The sequence below is a fragment of the Rana temporaria genome, chromosome 8, assembly GCF_905171775.1.
Source record: "Rana temporaria chromosome 8, aRanTem1.1, whole genome shotgun sequence".
Lineage (NCBI taxonomy): Eukaryota > Metazoa > Chordata > Amphibia > Anura > Ranidae > Rana > Rana temporaria.
In genome coordinates, this window is record NC_053496.1 from 161,997,395 (window position 1) to 162,013,387 (window position 15,993).

The following is a 15,993-nucleotide window of genomic DNA, read 5'->3' on the forward strand; positions in this document are numbered from 1 at the left end:
CACACAAATCTTGTCGGAAATTCCAACCGTCAAGAACACAGTGACATACTAGAAGTACGACAAGCCGAGATCAATGAAGTTCAATAGGCAGTTCGACTCTTCTGCTTAATCCCGAGCATGCGTTGTTTTTTGCGCATCAGAATTGCATACAGACGAGCACATTTTTTGATAGGAACTTTTTCCATCGGAAAAATAGAGAACCTGCTCTTAATCTTTTGTTGGCGGAAATTCCGACAGCAAAAGTCCGACAGCAAGAGCCTACACACAGTCGGAATTTTCGACCAAAAGCTCAAATCGGACTTTTCTTGTCGGAATTTCCGATCGTGTGTACGCGGCATTAGACTGATATATGAGCCGGAGTAAATGGACTGTTGTGTGCCTGGCTGCCTCTGCAGTGTTGGGTAAAGAACCTAAAAAACAAAATACAAAATAATACGGCGCTAATAAACCTGTGAAAAATATATGTGAAATATATCTCAAAAAATTGAATAAACACAATAAAAATGAATGTGAAATATATACCCAAAAAAATATATATGACCAAAAAATTAAGATTGGTGAATTGACAATATGATAATCAATGTAACAAATCCGTCCAAATGAATAAATAAAGTGAAATAAAGATAGTCCACAAAAAATCAGTGCAATTGAGTCCAATTAAGGTGAGCAGCTGTAATTAATCAAGAAAGGATCCTCCACCAGAAAGGTCACCCAATATGTGGGAAATGAAATCTCCTTACCAGAGAAAAAGACCGGGCTTTCAACGGTCTAATTCAGCATAAGGATGTTTAAAGTCTTCCTTGAAAAAGACTATTCCGGACACTGCTATGAATCACCAGTATGGATAACTCCAAAAGATAGGGTCCTATTCAAATCCGCTCCAGTTTAACATTGGTGTTCATAAAAATAAAGAATAGTAGGAAACCACATAGTGCATTACTGTGTAAACATTAGGTTTTTAATAGAAACAGATGCGCACTTACAGCAAAGCCTTGAAAAACTTGCATATGGGATATGGTGTGGAGAGGATGGCGTTCCCTCAATCCTCTGTTTGCTTCGTGTCTCCGTCCGTCACGTGTATCTGTTTGTCCTGTCAGTCCTTGTCACTTCCAGTGGATGGAACTGCACTGTGTATTGGTATTTCACAGAGCGGCCCAAACCTCTTCTTCTGGGATTTCACCGCTGTCGTTCTTGGCTCCACTTCTGCTGTCAGTCTATCAAAATAATCTGTGCCATGGGTATCTAGACAGACTGTGCGGAACATCTCCTTCCTCCAGTCTTCCACTGGAGGAAGGAGATGTTCCGCACAGTCTGTCTAGATACCCATGGCACAGATTATTTTGATAGACTGACAGCAGAAGTGGAGCCAAGAACGACAGCGGTGAAATCCCAGAAGAAGAGGTTTGGGCCGCTCTGTGAAATACCAATACACAGTGCAGTTCCATCCACTGGAAGTGACAAGGACTGACAGGACAAACAGATACACGTGACGGACGGAGACACGAAGCAAACGGAGGATTGAGGGAACGCCATCCTCTCCACACCATATCCCATATGCAAGTTTTTCAAGGCTTTGCTGTAAGTGCGCATCTGTTTCTATTAAAAACCTAATGTTTACACAGTAATGCACTATGTGGTTTCCTACTATTCTTTATTTTTATGAACACCAATGTTAAACTGGAGCGGATTTGAATAGGACCCTATCTTTTGGAGTTATCCATACTGGTGATTCATAGCAGTGTCCGGAATAGTCTTTTTCAAGGAAGACTTTAAACATCCTTATGCTGAATTAGACCGTTGAAAGCCCGGTCTTTTTCTCTGGTAAGGAGATTTCATTTCCCACATATTGGGTGACCTTTCTGGTGGAGGATCCTTTCTTGATTAATTACAGCTGCTCACCTTAATTGGACTCAATTGCACTGATTTTTTATGGACTATCTTTATTTCACTTTATTTATTCATTTGGACGGATTTGTTACATTGATTATCATATTGTCAATTCACCAATCTTAATTTTTTGGTCATATATATTTTTTTGGGTATATATTTCACATTCATTTTTATTGTGTTTATTCAATTTTTTGAGATATATTTCACATATATTTTTCACAGGTTTATTAGCGCCGTATTATTTTGTTTTTTGTTTCTTTGCTTACTATGGTATTTTAGTAATTAATACTGGCAGCTTTTCACATTTATTTTATTTATTCAATTTTTCACTGTTATTTAATTTACACGTTAGCGCAGTGTTTTTTTCTGTTTATACAGAGAAATCCCTTTCCATATTTTGGGTAAAGAACCTGTCTAATCTAAAGCGGCTCCTTCGGGGTTAGCGCTACATGAACACTCAGGAGCTGCTTTTTTTTTTTTTTGCAGTTGCTGATGGACATTCACTGTGAATTACTACTATTCAATCAGTCTAGCTCAGCTATACAATAATTTTTTAATCTTTGGAAAACATTTATATACACCTAGCAATGTTACTTTCCAGCTACGTAGACAATGAAAACAAAAACTCACCAAGCAGATATTGGGTTTTGTCTGAGCTGCAAGTGTCAGCGATCCGGCAATTATGTACTGCAATAAACAAAAAAAAAAAACATAATAGGTAAGAATACAACCGCACATTATTCTCAAACATTACACATTTCAGAAGCATTTATGCAAACTGAACAAGATGTCATTGTTTTTTAGAGAAATTCTTGTATTGTCAGCGCCTTCTAGTGGCCAACTATGCTGCATTTTTGGCCACTAGATGGAGCTCATGATACAGGAATTCATCTCTTTAACCATTTCAGCCCCAGAAGATTTGGCTGCTCAATGACCAGGCCATTTTTTGCGAAATACGGCACTTTGTCTCTTTAACTGACAATTGCGCGGTCATTCGACTCTGTACCCAAAATTGACATCCTTTTTTTTCCCCCCACAACTAGAGCTTTCTTTTTGTGGTATTTGATCACCTCTTCGGTTTTTATTTTTTGCGCTATAAACAAAAGAAGAGCGACAATTTTTTTTCAAAACACATTGCTATAATAAATATCCCAAATTAAAAAAATATATATATTTTTTTCCTCAGTTTAGGCCGATATATATTCTACATATTTTTGGGAAAAAATCGCAATAAGCATATATTGATTGGTTTGCTCAAAAGTTATACCGCCTACAAAATAGGGGATAGATTTATGGCATTTTTATTATTATTTTTTACTAGTAATGGCGGTGATTAGCGATTTTTATCAGGACTTTTTAACGGGATATTGCGACAGACAAATCAGACACTTTTGACACATTTTTGGGACCAGTGCCAATTATACAGTGATCGGTGCTATAAAAATGCACGTATAACTGTATAAATGTCACTGGCAGGGAAGGGGGTTAACACTAGGGAGGGATCAAGGGGTTCCGTAGGTGTGTTCTAACTTTGGGGGGGAGGGGGTAGGACTGACTAGATTATTAGAGAGATCGGTGTTCAGTGTTTAGTATGAACACACGATCTGCCTCCTCTCCCCTGAGAGAACCGGGATCTGTGTGTTTACACACACAGATCCCGGTTCGCGCTCTGTCACCAACGATCACGACTACCCGGCGGTCACCGGGCACTCGCATCGGCTCCAGCGTTGCGCGCCCCCTAGTGATCAAAAGGGAAACCAACGTACAGTTACATCGGTTCGCCCAGGGGAGCCAACCTGCCGCAGAGTACAACTGCGGCGGCTGGTCGGGAAGGGGTTTCCACGAATGTCTCTGATATTCATGCAACTAACAGAAGGTAGAACACCAACACTGAGGACCTGTAAGTGAAGCCTTAAAGGTACAGTTTTGTTCAAAATTATTCAACCCCCCAATGCTGTAAAGGGTTTTAGGGAATTTAGTGTACATTTGTAAATGTATTCAGAATGAAATCCTACAAGGACTTCTTAAAGAACCATATGCAACTAAAATGACATCAATTGGTATTGTAATACAGTAGTCAATGTTTCTTTTGTGAATTCTTCATTTACACAATTATTCAACCCCTTAAAGACTACCACTCTGAACTACAGAGGTTCATTGAAGTGTTTTCAATCAGGTATTGAAAACACCTGTGGATGTCAGGGAGCAGCAATAAAGCCTAATAAGCACCAATTAGGCAGCTTTAAATGACTGTGATACTCAGCTCCTTCTAGACATTTACTGGTGTGGTTACAAACATGGTGAAGTCAAGAGAATGGTACAGGAAGACAAGAGAAGAGGTGATTACTCTTCACAGGAAGGGCAATGGCTATAAGAAGATTGCAAAGATGTTAAACATACCAAGAGACACCATAGGAAGCATCATTCGCAAATTCAAGGCAAAGGGCACTGTTGAAACGCTACCTGGTCGTGGCAGAAAGAAGATGCTGACTTCGACTGCTGTGCGCTACCTGAAGCGTAGAGTGGAGAAAAGTCCCCTTGTGACTGCTGAGGAACTGAGAAAAGATTTGTCAGATGTGGATACTGAAGTTTCTGCTCAGACAATACGGCGCACACTGCGTAATGAAGGCCTCCATGCCAGAACTCCGAGGCGCACCCCCTTGCTGTCTCCAAAGAATAAGAAGAGTCAACTGCAGTATGCCAAAAGTCATGTGGACAAACCACACAAGTTTTGGGATTGTGCTCTGTGGACTGATGAAACAAAATTAGAACTGTTTGGGCCCATGGATCAACGCTATGTTTGGAGGAGGAAGAACAAGGCCTATGATGAAAAGAACACCTTGCCTACTGTGAAGCATGGCGGGGGGTCAATCATGCTTTGGGGCTGTTTTGCTTCTGCAGGTACAGGAAAGCTTCAGCGTGTGCAAGGTACCATGAATTCTCTTCAGTACCAGGAGATATTGGATGACAATGTGATGCTGTCTGTCACAAACCTGAGGCTTGGGAGACATTGGACCTTTCAACAGGACAATGATCCCAAGCATACCTCCAACTCCACTAGAGCATGGTTGCAGATTAAAGGCTGGAACATTTTGGAGTGGCCATCGCAGTCACTAGACTTAAATCCGATTGAGAACCACTGGTGGGACTTAAAGAGGAGTTCCACCCAAATTTGGAACTTCCTCTTAACCCACTCCTCTCCCCCTTACATGCCACATTTGGCATGTAATTTTTTTGGGGGGGGAGTGGGGGCTTCAGCACGAGTGGGACTTCCTGTCCCACTTCCTCCTTCCTGTAGGCGACTAAGCTTAATCGCCTTCAGGAAGTGGCTGCTGTAGGCGATCGCCTAGGACACGTCACAGGTCCTAGGCGATCTCCTGGCCAATTACACGGCGCGGCGCCGGGCCGCGCCGCTCGCACATGCGCAGTGCCGCGCCGCTCGCGCTCACGCATGCGCAGTGGGTGCCCGGCCGTGAAGCCGAAAGCTGTCACGGCCGGGTGCCCACACTGAAAATGAAGACGCCGGCCGGGGAGGGGGGGAGAGGAGCGGAGCCCCGGCCAGCATGTCGCTGGAGCGCTGGAGCAGGTAAGTGCCTGTTTATTAAAAGCCAGCAGCTAAACTTTTTGTTGCTGCTGACTTTTAATAAACATACAAATGGCTGGAACTCCCCTTTAAAGAAAGCAGTGCGCAAGCCTAAGAATGTGACTGAACTGGAGGCTTTTGCCCATGACGAATGGGCGAAGATACCCGTAGATCGCTGAAAGACACTTGTGTCAAGCTATGCTTCACGTTTAAAAGCTGTTATAACTGTAAAAGGATGTTGTACTAAGATTGAATGTCACTTGGGGGTTGAATAAAACTGATAATGATGTGAGCACAGAAAAGACATTTGTGGTTATTTCATTATAAATGTTCTGTTATATTTGTCTGACCTACATGCGCCTCTTTGATTTAATTGTAAGCAGGATGACTGAATGATCAAAATCAATGTCAAACTGGCCAAAAAAATCCATTTCAGTGGGGGTTGAATAATTTTGAATACAACTGTAAATGTCAAAACTGATAGTACTTGGCACTTACTCCCAACCGGGGGTCCCAGAGTAAAGTTTACAAGATCTGTGCTCAGAGCGTCTGTTTGCTGTGGCCAGCAGCAGAGCTAGATGAGCCAGCGGGAATCTGCCGACAGCTGAATGTAAAAAAAAAAAACAATTAACAGCGCTGAATGAAACCAAAAATCATCAGAGCTATACGTTCTATACGGTTCCAAAAATTCATAAACACCCGACATTACCGCCAGCCAGACCAATAGTCGATGGCATAGACTCTGTTACATCGAGAACAGGGCAATATTTGGACCACTTTAAGCAGAGCAGCGTTATCTCTACAAAAGCCTGCCTAAAAGACGCTACCATTTTTTTACAAAAACTGAAGGAAGTGATTATTCCTCCCAACACTGAAATGCTCCTGGTGACAGCAGATATCTCATCGCTGTACACCAACATACAGCATGATGACACATTACTAGCTCTTAATTGGGCTATGAGCAAAAGGGATGGTCTGCCCTATATTCAGAAAAAAATCTTAAAAATGTCGCTGGAGTACTGTCTAACGCATAACTATTTTTGGTATGCGGGGCAGTTCTACAGCCAAAAGACAGTAGTTGCGATGGGTGCAAAGTTTGCACCCAGTCTCGCCAACTTATTTATGAGTGAATGGGAGGATAGGTGGATGTACAATAACAGAAGGAAGGAACTAGTGTTCTACCAGCGGTACATAGATGACCTGTTCATCATTTGGCAGGGCTCTGAAGAATCTCTCAAGGAGTATTCCAATTGGTTGAACACCAATAAAAACAACATAAAAATTGGAATTCAATTGGGATCAACAACAGATACATTATCTTGACGTGATGGTAATTAAGGGAATAGAAAACTATTACACTAAGGCACATTTCAAGGCCACAGATCGTAATAGTTACATTCCCATACAAAGTGGACACCATCCACGTTGGCTCCGAAAAGGCCAATTTATGCGCATTAGACGCAACTGTACCCAGGATGATGATTATCTAACCCAAGCTACACTCATCAAGGAGCGTTTTGTTGAGAAGGGTTATAATGCACCACAATTGGATCAATTGATAGAACAAGTAGGTACCACCTCACAGGAACAAATGTTGGAACCTCGGACACGACCCCCCAATCCGCAACATGAGTGGGGGTTCATATCTGAATATCATGACCAGTATCAGGAGATAGAGGCTATCTTCAGGAAACATTGGGGCATTTTGGCAATGGATAAAGTGCTTAAACCTCAGTTACCTGCAGTCCCCCCGTTTATTTACAGGAAAACATCAACTTTTGGGGACCAGATAGTAAAAAAAAGTATTGGATCCACCAAAGAAAATTTAGATGTTTTGGGACAGACCAGGTTTTACAGCCTGTAGACGTTGTAAAGCATGTCGACAAGTGTCAACACACCTAAGAAGTCTAACTATCTTTACATCTACAGCTAACAGCAAACAGTTTGAAATAAAGGAATGCATTACGTGCCTAACAACGCACATGGTGTACGCCTTGGAATGTCCTTGCGGGCTAATGTACATCGGCCGCAGGAAAATAACTATCTATCTCTATCTAAAAGGGTATAAGAACATATTTACAACATAACCATCGGGTATAGGGAACATAGTGTTTCACTGCATTTCAGAGAAAAACATAGTAGAAACCTGATAGGTTTGAAATTTTGGGGAGTTGATAGGATTAACCCCAACTGGAGAGGATCCAATATGGTCTGGGAAATATCTAAACGGGAAACCCAATGGCTATTTCTCACTAATACTCTTAGCCCCAATGGGCTCAATATAGACCTAGATTTAAATTGCTTTATAAGCAATTATTGATAAAGTGGACAAGGGTCCCCTACTAGTGCTGTTTTTACTTTCTTTCAGCCCTCAAGACAGTTACTGTGCTGTTCGTAATCGTAATATGTATCCAGTGATACATTTTTATCAAATGCAGTTACTGTAAGAAGCCCATATGTAGTTATTGTATGAAGCTCATAAATGTATATACCAGGGATATGCAATTAGCGGACCTCCAGCTGTTGCCAAACTACAAGTCCCATGAGGCATAGCGAGACTCTGACAGCATCAAGCATGACACCCAGAGGCAGAGGTATGATGGGACTTGTAGTTTGGCAACAGCTGGAGGTCCGCTAATTGCATATCCCTGGTATATACATTTTTTATCTATGGAAATAAGTGAGAAGTGCTCAGTGTTAGAACCATTTGACTCGATTTAATATCATGCATATATAGGCCCGGATTCACATAGCACTTGCACCGACGTATCTCGAGATACGCCGGCGCAAGTGAACATATGCACCGTCGTATCTATGCGCCGGACTCAGAAACTAAGATACGCCTGAAAATAGGCTTCATCCGACGTAACTTGCCTATGCCGGCGTAGAGTGGGCGCATATTTACGCTGGACGTATTTGGCCCTCCCATTGATTTTCTATTCACATATGCAAATGAGGGAGATATGCCGATTCATGAACGTCCGTCCGCAGTGCGCGTAAAGTCAAACGTCCGGCGTAAAGTTATGCCCCATAAAGGAGGTGTAACTCAGCAGCATCCATGTAAAGGGCTGCACCAGGGAACACAAGCCGAAGTATTTTACATAGTTTACGTAGGACGTGAATATGACTAGGCGTAGGTTATGTTCACACCGTAGGCAGTGATCCGATGTATCTTAGGCAGTTGTTCTGACGTGATTGTGAGCATGCGCACTGAGATGCGCCCACAGGACGGCGCATGCGCAGTTGGCAATACGTATCAGGCGCTCGGCCCATCATTTGCATGGGGTCACGCCTCATTAGCATGGCTCATGCCCACTTCCACTTACGCCGACTTACGCCTGAGAAACCCAGCGCAGATTTGGGAGGAAGTGCTATGTGAATTCAGTGCTTGCCTCTCTGCGCTGCGTTGGCGTAGCGTAAAGGAGATACGCTATGGCGGCATAAATATGCGCCGGTGTCTGTGAATCCGGGCCATATTCTATATATTTTATATGTATTTTTTTTATTTTTAATATATATATATATATATATATATAATTAATTTTTTAATTCATATGTATAATGTACCCATTTTGTTATATTTAGTCAAAGCCTCTTTTGTCTAAAGACATTACATTGTCTCATATTGTTAATGTGTCTATGCGAGATAATAATGCATAATTAGTATGGAGTTGATGTATTTATATTATCTATTTTAGACAGAGCTTATAATTCAAGAATACGCACATCCAACCTGTACCATAGTGCCGTTTAATGATGTAATGACAGGTTGGAGTGGATGTGATTATATATGCTAGAAATAAGCACTAAGGATTATAATAGGCGGAACAGCAATCTGGAATGCCGAACCAGATAGCAGTACATCGCGTCTTGCTTAGTGGCAGACGTGATGCATTGCAAGTGTCAGCAATGAGGGGCCACCTGATGCTGTGAAGCAAAGGAGGCTAGATTAGGCAGACATTCACGGAAGAAGCACGTCTTGTTGACGAGTGGGCGGAGACATCCGCATCCACTGTCCTATATAAACGATCTGTCGCTTCGTGTAGCAACGCCCTCTGAAGACGTGGACCAATCACGAAATGCGTCAGGGCGTGGCTACGTGACGTATCGTACACACAGGAGAGAGCTTCAACCCGGGACTCACCAGCTGCTAGTCTGTTCGGAGTAACACCTATCTGAGATGCCTCTCCATGTGATGCGCTTTCATTTTATCCATTTCTTGTAAGCATATGTGTTATGTGGGGCTGTGTATTTCGTAATAAAAGGGTTTTACACTATAGAGCTTCTCTGTTCACTTCCATGATCGCACTGATGCATGCACGCACCCACTGATTGGAACCAGCACACACCGGAAAGAAGAGTGGCTGATGATCTTTGGATAAAAGAAGCGTTTAATGCTACACTGTGCTGGGGCTTGGAGGAGAGTGGCTGATGATCTGAGGATAACAGGAGCTTTGCAACGCTTTAAAGAGCTGGGGTCTGGTGAGTAGTGTAACGGTCAGGGGTTAACACCATTTACGATATTCCATTCCACCAACTCAAGACAGCTTATCCGACACTCCACAATCCAGCAGACAGGACCCATTGGATTCCCCAGAATAACGAGACACAAGCTCTGTTCTCTGGTTCCAAACGAATGAATACTTTAATGGTAAACTCAGCTCTTCTTCTACAGTTAGCAACCAAATATGGACAATGACTCAACTCCACCCACAACATGACACAAGGAACTTCAATACACATTCCTTTAGATGTAAGTCAGACTTTCTGGCACCGAATCTACATGAGTCAATTACTATAGCTGACATGGCAGACATCATGACTTTTAGAGTGTGTTAACTCACAACACATATTAGCATCAATAGAACTTTCACACAATACAGGGTTAGTTAGCTTAGCACCATGAAATATCTTAGGAGCCAGGCTTAATTAACACAATAGACAATAGAATGCAATCACAGCAAGCTTTCATCATTACAGCCAGGTAGCTGGAGGCGATTAACATCAATTAACATCTCAACAGTCTATGTTCCACATTGAAGGAGACACTCTATTGACCTGTTGTGTTCAGAAGGAACAACTTGTAATATTTCAAGATATCCTGCAATACATGAATTATCATTACTGTCCCATCTCATGTAATCCATGATATCAGTTCTCAGTTATCCTATGCCTCTAGTGGACATAGGATGACCCTAGACCCAAGAGTCATTGGTGAAGCTGACACAGAAGTACCCCACATCCTTCAAGAGCCTCTGGGTCCCACGGGCCATACCGTTACAAGTAGAATTACCTAAGGGGCACATAGGTGGCGGAATTATCTGCTTTCTCCGGGGATGGATTTTATCACTGTCCAGTAGTGCCACCAGTGAAGTGAAGTCTAAAAGTTTCCACACATATTTGCTGCATTACTTATAAGACTGTTCGGGATAACCCCTTAGAGGAGTCATATGAATGGCGTTCTGACTAACACTCCTGACTATTGATCACTGCAGATTATGAACTTTCAGTTCAGATGATTTTTTGGTTCATTCAGCGCTGTTAATGTTTTATTGTTTACAATGATACATATATGATTTTTCTACACATTCTACTTTATAATAGCTGCTAAACTGCTCAAAATTATTAACACCATAGAGCGCTAGGATCAGAACTATCTTTGGATTCTTTTCTGATATTTTTACATAAAAAAAAACAATTGCTTACAGTTCCTAAATAGCTAATGGGTGTGGCCACCTGGTGACATCACCAAATAGGCCCCACCTCTTGTGGCGTCATTGACCCAGCAATGCACCAGTTGGCGACGTCACAAGGGGCAGGATTACCCAGGTAACATCATTGGGTGGCCCCGCCCCTTAGCTTTTTAAGAACAGTCAGACGGGAGCCAATGATGGGTGCGGAGACCCCCTACCCCAAAGCACCCCCCATGTTGAGGGCATGTGGCTTGGTATGGTTCAGGGGGGGATGCTGCTTTCCTGCCCTGCCAGGCTGCATGCTCAATAAGGATCTTGTATGGTTTTTGGGGGAACCCCCCAAAAAAAAGGACGTGGAGGTTCCCCTCAAAATCCATACCAGACTTTTTGTATTTTTTAATTGTTTTTTTTAATATATTCACATTGGTGTTTTATTTATACTTTAACTCATTGGGGCACTAGCTAAGGTAATTTAGCCAATTTATTTAATAGCAATGTAGAAATAGCGATGGTTTTGCCAATACGCATAAGTTATTTCAGGTGAGGGGGTCAAGTCACCATTTGTTGTTGGGTTGGAGGACTAAACCCACGCATTCCATGTTAACATTAAGGGCCAGGTTCTCAAAGGCGTTACGACGGCGCAAATGTCCTCCCTTCAAGGAGGACACAGAGGGCTTGCTGGTGAAGTCACCTGCTTTGCGGCCGCAGAGCGGTGACACTCGATTGTACACACGCTGTTTAACACAGCAATGTTTGTGAGTGTATTCGTTTTTCTTTATTAAACTGATATCCTGTGGTTTAATGCTATGGAGGCATTCCTGTGTTTCTTTTTGAGAGCCTGAATGGGGAGGAGTGTGAGCCGTTTTTGGATCCTGGATTTTATCTATGTGACTGCAGAGCAGCTCCTGTTACAGGCTTGGTAAAAGCCTCAGGAAGGTAAGAGGCTGGTAAAAATAATCCCCACACTGAGGAAAATCGGGCTGGTTTGATTCACAGACATATGAGCACAATGTAACAAGTCTTCACTGAATGAGCACAATGTAACAAGTCTTCACTGAATTAACCACTGATCATCTGAATTGTTGAATGGAGCACAGATGCACTTTGGACTTTATTTTTAATATTATCATTATCACTTGATTGTGCACTGGATATAATTTTATTCACTATCACTAATCCTGCAGTGGTATTGTACTATCTGTTTTTGGACTATTATTTATGATTTTTTTATTTTTTTTTATTTTTTATTTATTATTATATTATTATATTTTTTTCATCGCACAGAAAAACAACAGTTTTATGATTGAACCGTTTAGGTTTTTAGGACACTTGCATTTTTGGACTTCTTTTCAGTTGTTGCTTTTTCCTGCATGGGTTTGCTAATTAGTAATTAACCACTTTCCAGGAGAGCTGGAGCTTTCATTCACTGCTATTATTGTTTTATTTATTAGCACTTTGCACTTGTTTTTATCAAGCACTTTAAGGATTTATGACACATATTTTTAAAAAAAGGATTATTATCCCATGTACACTGTGCGGCCAGTTAGGCACTTTTATCCATTGGATTTCATTATTTATTCACTCGCAGTCCCTTCCACATCTAATTATTGATGTTGGATGGTATTCTTTGGGCATAGACCTCGAGTGGAACACAATTTTACCCCACTCTCATACTTTAGAAATCATTGTTTAGAATATTTTATTGTTTTAAATTATTGTCGGTTTTTAGTATTTGCAAGCGCCACTACATCCCCCTGTCTATCCTATACTACATTGTTGTCGATGTGGAGTCCCCAGAAGAGTGCTTTTGGATACCTTTTTCGACAGTTGTAGTACTTTGCAGTCCTCCCTTGCACTGTGGGTAAAGTATATTGATTGATATTTTTTTGGCATGGTTATGCAGGCAGGACTTCCTTCTGACCCAAAAGGAAAGCTGGTCTTCTGTTGTAAGCTTTAGTTAAACTAACCTCCTCTAGACCACTGTATAAAAACTTGTAAAACTGTTGGATTCCTCTATGAACTATACTCATCAAACATCACACTTTGGACAATGGTCATTTAGGCCCCATGCACACGGGACGCCGGTGCAAACTCTGCTAAACACATGTTTTTAAAGGCTAAAATCGGCGTTTAAAAATGCGTTTTACCACGTTTGCGTTTATAAGCTTTTAGTTAAAGCGGAGGTTCACCCAAATAACATCTATATCAGACCAACTTCTTTATACTTCTAACATGTACAGTCCGCTTTTTTTTTCTTTTTTTTTTAGGCTGTACATACTTTTATAATCTATATTTGCAATCCGGCTTCCGGGTACTTCTCCCCTCGGGAGTAGGTGTTTCTATGCTGAGGAGGAATGTCATCTGGGAGGTCGCCCAAATGATTGACGTCCTTTCAGAAAAAGTTCCCCCTGGCGGATAAGGCCCCGCCCCCCCGTATTGCGTCACAAGTCACGGCGTTTCCGAAAGAAGCCAAACATGCAGAGCTGCGAGTCGGCTCTATACGGCACCTGCGCAGTCAGCTCTACACGGCTCCTAGTCGGTGCTCAGGTGCCGTATAGAGCCGACTCGCAGCTCTGCATGTTCGTGTTCTTTCGGAAACGCAGTGACCAGGCCCGGATTTACTCCCAAGGCCGGGTCCTTCAATGGCGCCCCCGCCGCACACTATCCGCCGGACACTGGGAAGCGGGGGGTGCTGCTGCCGAATATGACACTGAGAGGTGGGGGTGCTGCTGCCAAAAATTGCATTGAGAACCATCTCCCTCTGTTTTCTCTCCTCTCACCATCCGTGACATGACAAGGGGGAACTCCCGAAATGAAAGTGAAAGTGAAAGTGTCCTCTCCTCTCAGCTGCAGTGCCGCCCCTGCACCCAATGCCGCCCCGAGGCCTGGCCTTGTCTGGAATCCGGCCCTGTGTGCGGTCCATGCATTCCAGGGTGGCTCCAGGATTATTGGTTTTGTTTCTGGTGTCCTAGTTTCTGAAGAGACACTAATGCCTCGTACACACGAGCGGGATTCCCAACCGGAAAAGATCTGTCGGAAATCCTGAGGGGGAAACCGAGAGCCTGCTCTCTACTTTTTCCCGTACAGATGATCGTTTTTCCCGTTGGGAAAACTCAGAGGAGAGCTTTTCCTCGGGAATCCCAACCGTGTGTATGCTCCATCTGAGTTTTTCTTACGGAAAAACTGACGGTTTTCTTGTACACACGCCCGGCTTTTCCAAAGGGAAAAAGTCCATCGGTAATCTCAGCAGGTTCTCTTTTTTTGTCCACCGTTTTTTGGCAGTTTTCCCATCGGAAAAACTGTGAGGGAGTATACACACGGCCAGGATTACCGGCCAAAAGCTCTCCTCGCAGTTTTCAGAAAACGCGCTCGTGTGTACGGGGCATATGGCTCAACAGCTAACCACACTGGGTGGATGACATGCTTATCCTTATGCACCATGTGAGCTTACATTATTTTTAATAAAATCTTTTCCTATATACTGCACTTAGTTGGCACACTGTGGTACACCACCCCCATATTGCTTTTATTATTGAACTGTGATCACTTTTAATGTTTGTCGGTTTTTATTCATTAAAACCCACGTTTTTGACCTGCACTATTGGAGCACCGTTTCTTTTCTTTTCATGTATAGTGGATACATTTTTTTTTAGAGTTTCTCCATTGTACCCTTCATCACCCCCACATAGTTTGGTTACCTGAACCTGCCTAATGCTGCTTGAAAGTGTCGTGGATTTCCTGGGTTGCTTGTCCCCTCTGCACGTTTGAAACCCCAGCATCAGAGCGACCTTTAGCCGTGGACTGTCGGGTCCATGGGCTACAGTCCTGGCTAATATCAAGATTCTCCAGACAGCTGAGTCTACTTGCCGATTGGGAATATCCATGCATGACTATACCGGTAAGCGTATTTAGTCATACCATACTTGAAAGGGATTTCCATATGATGGTCTACACGGCTATATGACACCTCTTCCGTGATACTCCTCATCCTATTGTGATGGACATTTTCACTTGACGGACATTTTCACTTGTATTGTTTTTGTTTTTCACGTGGACTTATTATTATAATATTTCACTGCTGTAACCAGTTGGGTATATATATATATATATATATAATATATTGCAGAGATCATGTCAGTCTCATTGAGGAGCTGCCACTGATATTTTTGAACCTATGGACTTTCTAGTTTAATCCTATAACCCCCACTGCACATTCATTTATTTATTTATTTTTAGCTCAGCTGTATCCCTACCTGCGCCATTTTCATTTATTCCTTCTGTGACTTATATACTGCACTTAGTTGGTGCCCTCTGTTGTTTTCATTTGTCGAAACGCTTAGTCATAAGTGAAAATTTGCTATTGAAATATGCACATCTTAAGTGGAATTCCAACCAAGTTTCTTTTTGGATAGCATAGGAAAGGGTTGGAACTTTTTCATGCTATTCTTTTTGTCTTTGTTCTTATTGAGCAAGATTTAAATCACATTTCCTGTCCCAGTTATTGAATGGAAGTGGTCAACAACATCTCACATTAATTTGCTTTTTTTTGCACCCAGTTATTACAGATCGCAAACAGCAAATTGTAAAGGTACTTACAAACACCGGGCCCCAAAAAGGAATGCCACTTATCAGCGTGAAACCAAAAACGGTGAAGACCAATGCAATGCCGAGGCCAATCTCCAAGATGGCTGCCACAATGACCAGACTCTGAAAGGGGGGAAAGAACGAGGTTTAATTAGTTTGATGTAGCTTTACACAATACTCTGCTAAGTGCCATAGATATCTAATGGTCTACGAGTGATAAATGAAAAGATTTGCCTAGTTAAT

General features: G+C 42.3%; 1 protein-coding gene across 1 annotated transcript in view; it reads right to left on the minus strand.

The window, feature by feature from the left end:
* LOC120909308 (membrane-spanning 4-domains subfamily A member 4D-like) overlaps nucleotides 1–15,993 on the minus strand; it is a 79,840-nt gene that overhangs the window by 38,444 nt on the left and 25,403 nt on the right. Inside the window, exons 3-4 of the mRNA XM_040321056.1 lie at nucleotides 15,763–15,873; nucleotides 2,521–2,577 (exon numbers count right to left, since the gene is read on the minus strand). Of these exons, the coding sequence (XP_040176990.1) occupies nucleotides 2,521–2,577; nucleotides 15,763–15,873 (168 nt within the window). The remainder of the gene's footprint in view (nucleotides 1–2,520; nucleotides 2,578–15,762; nucleotides 15,874–15,993) is intronic.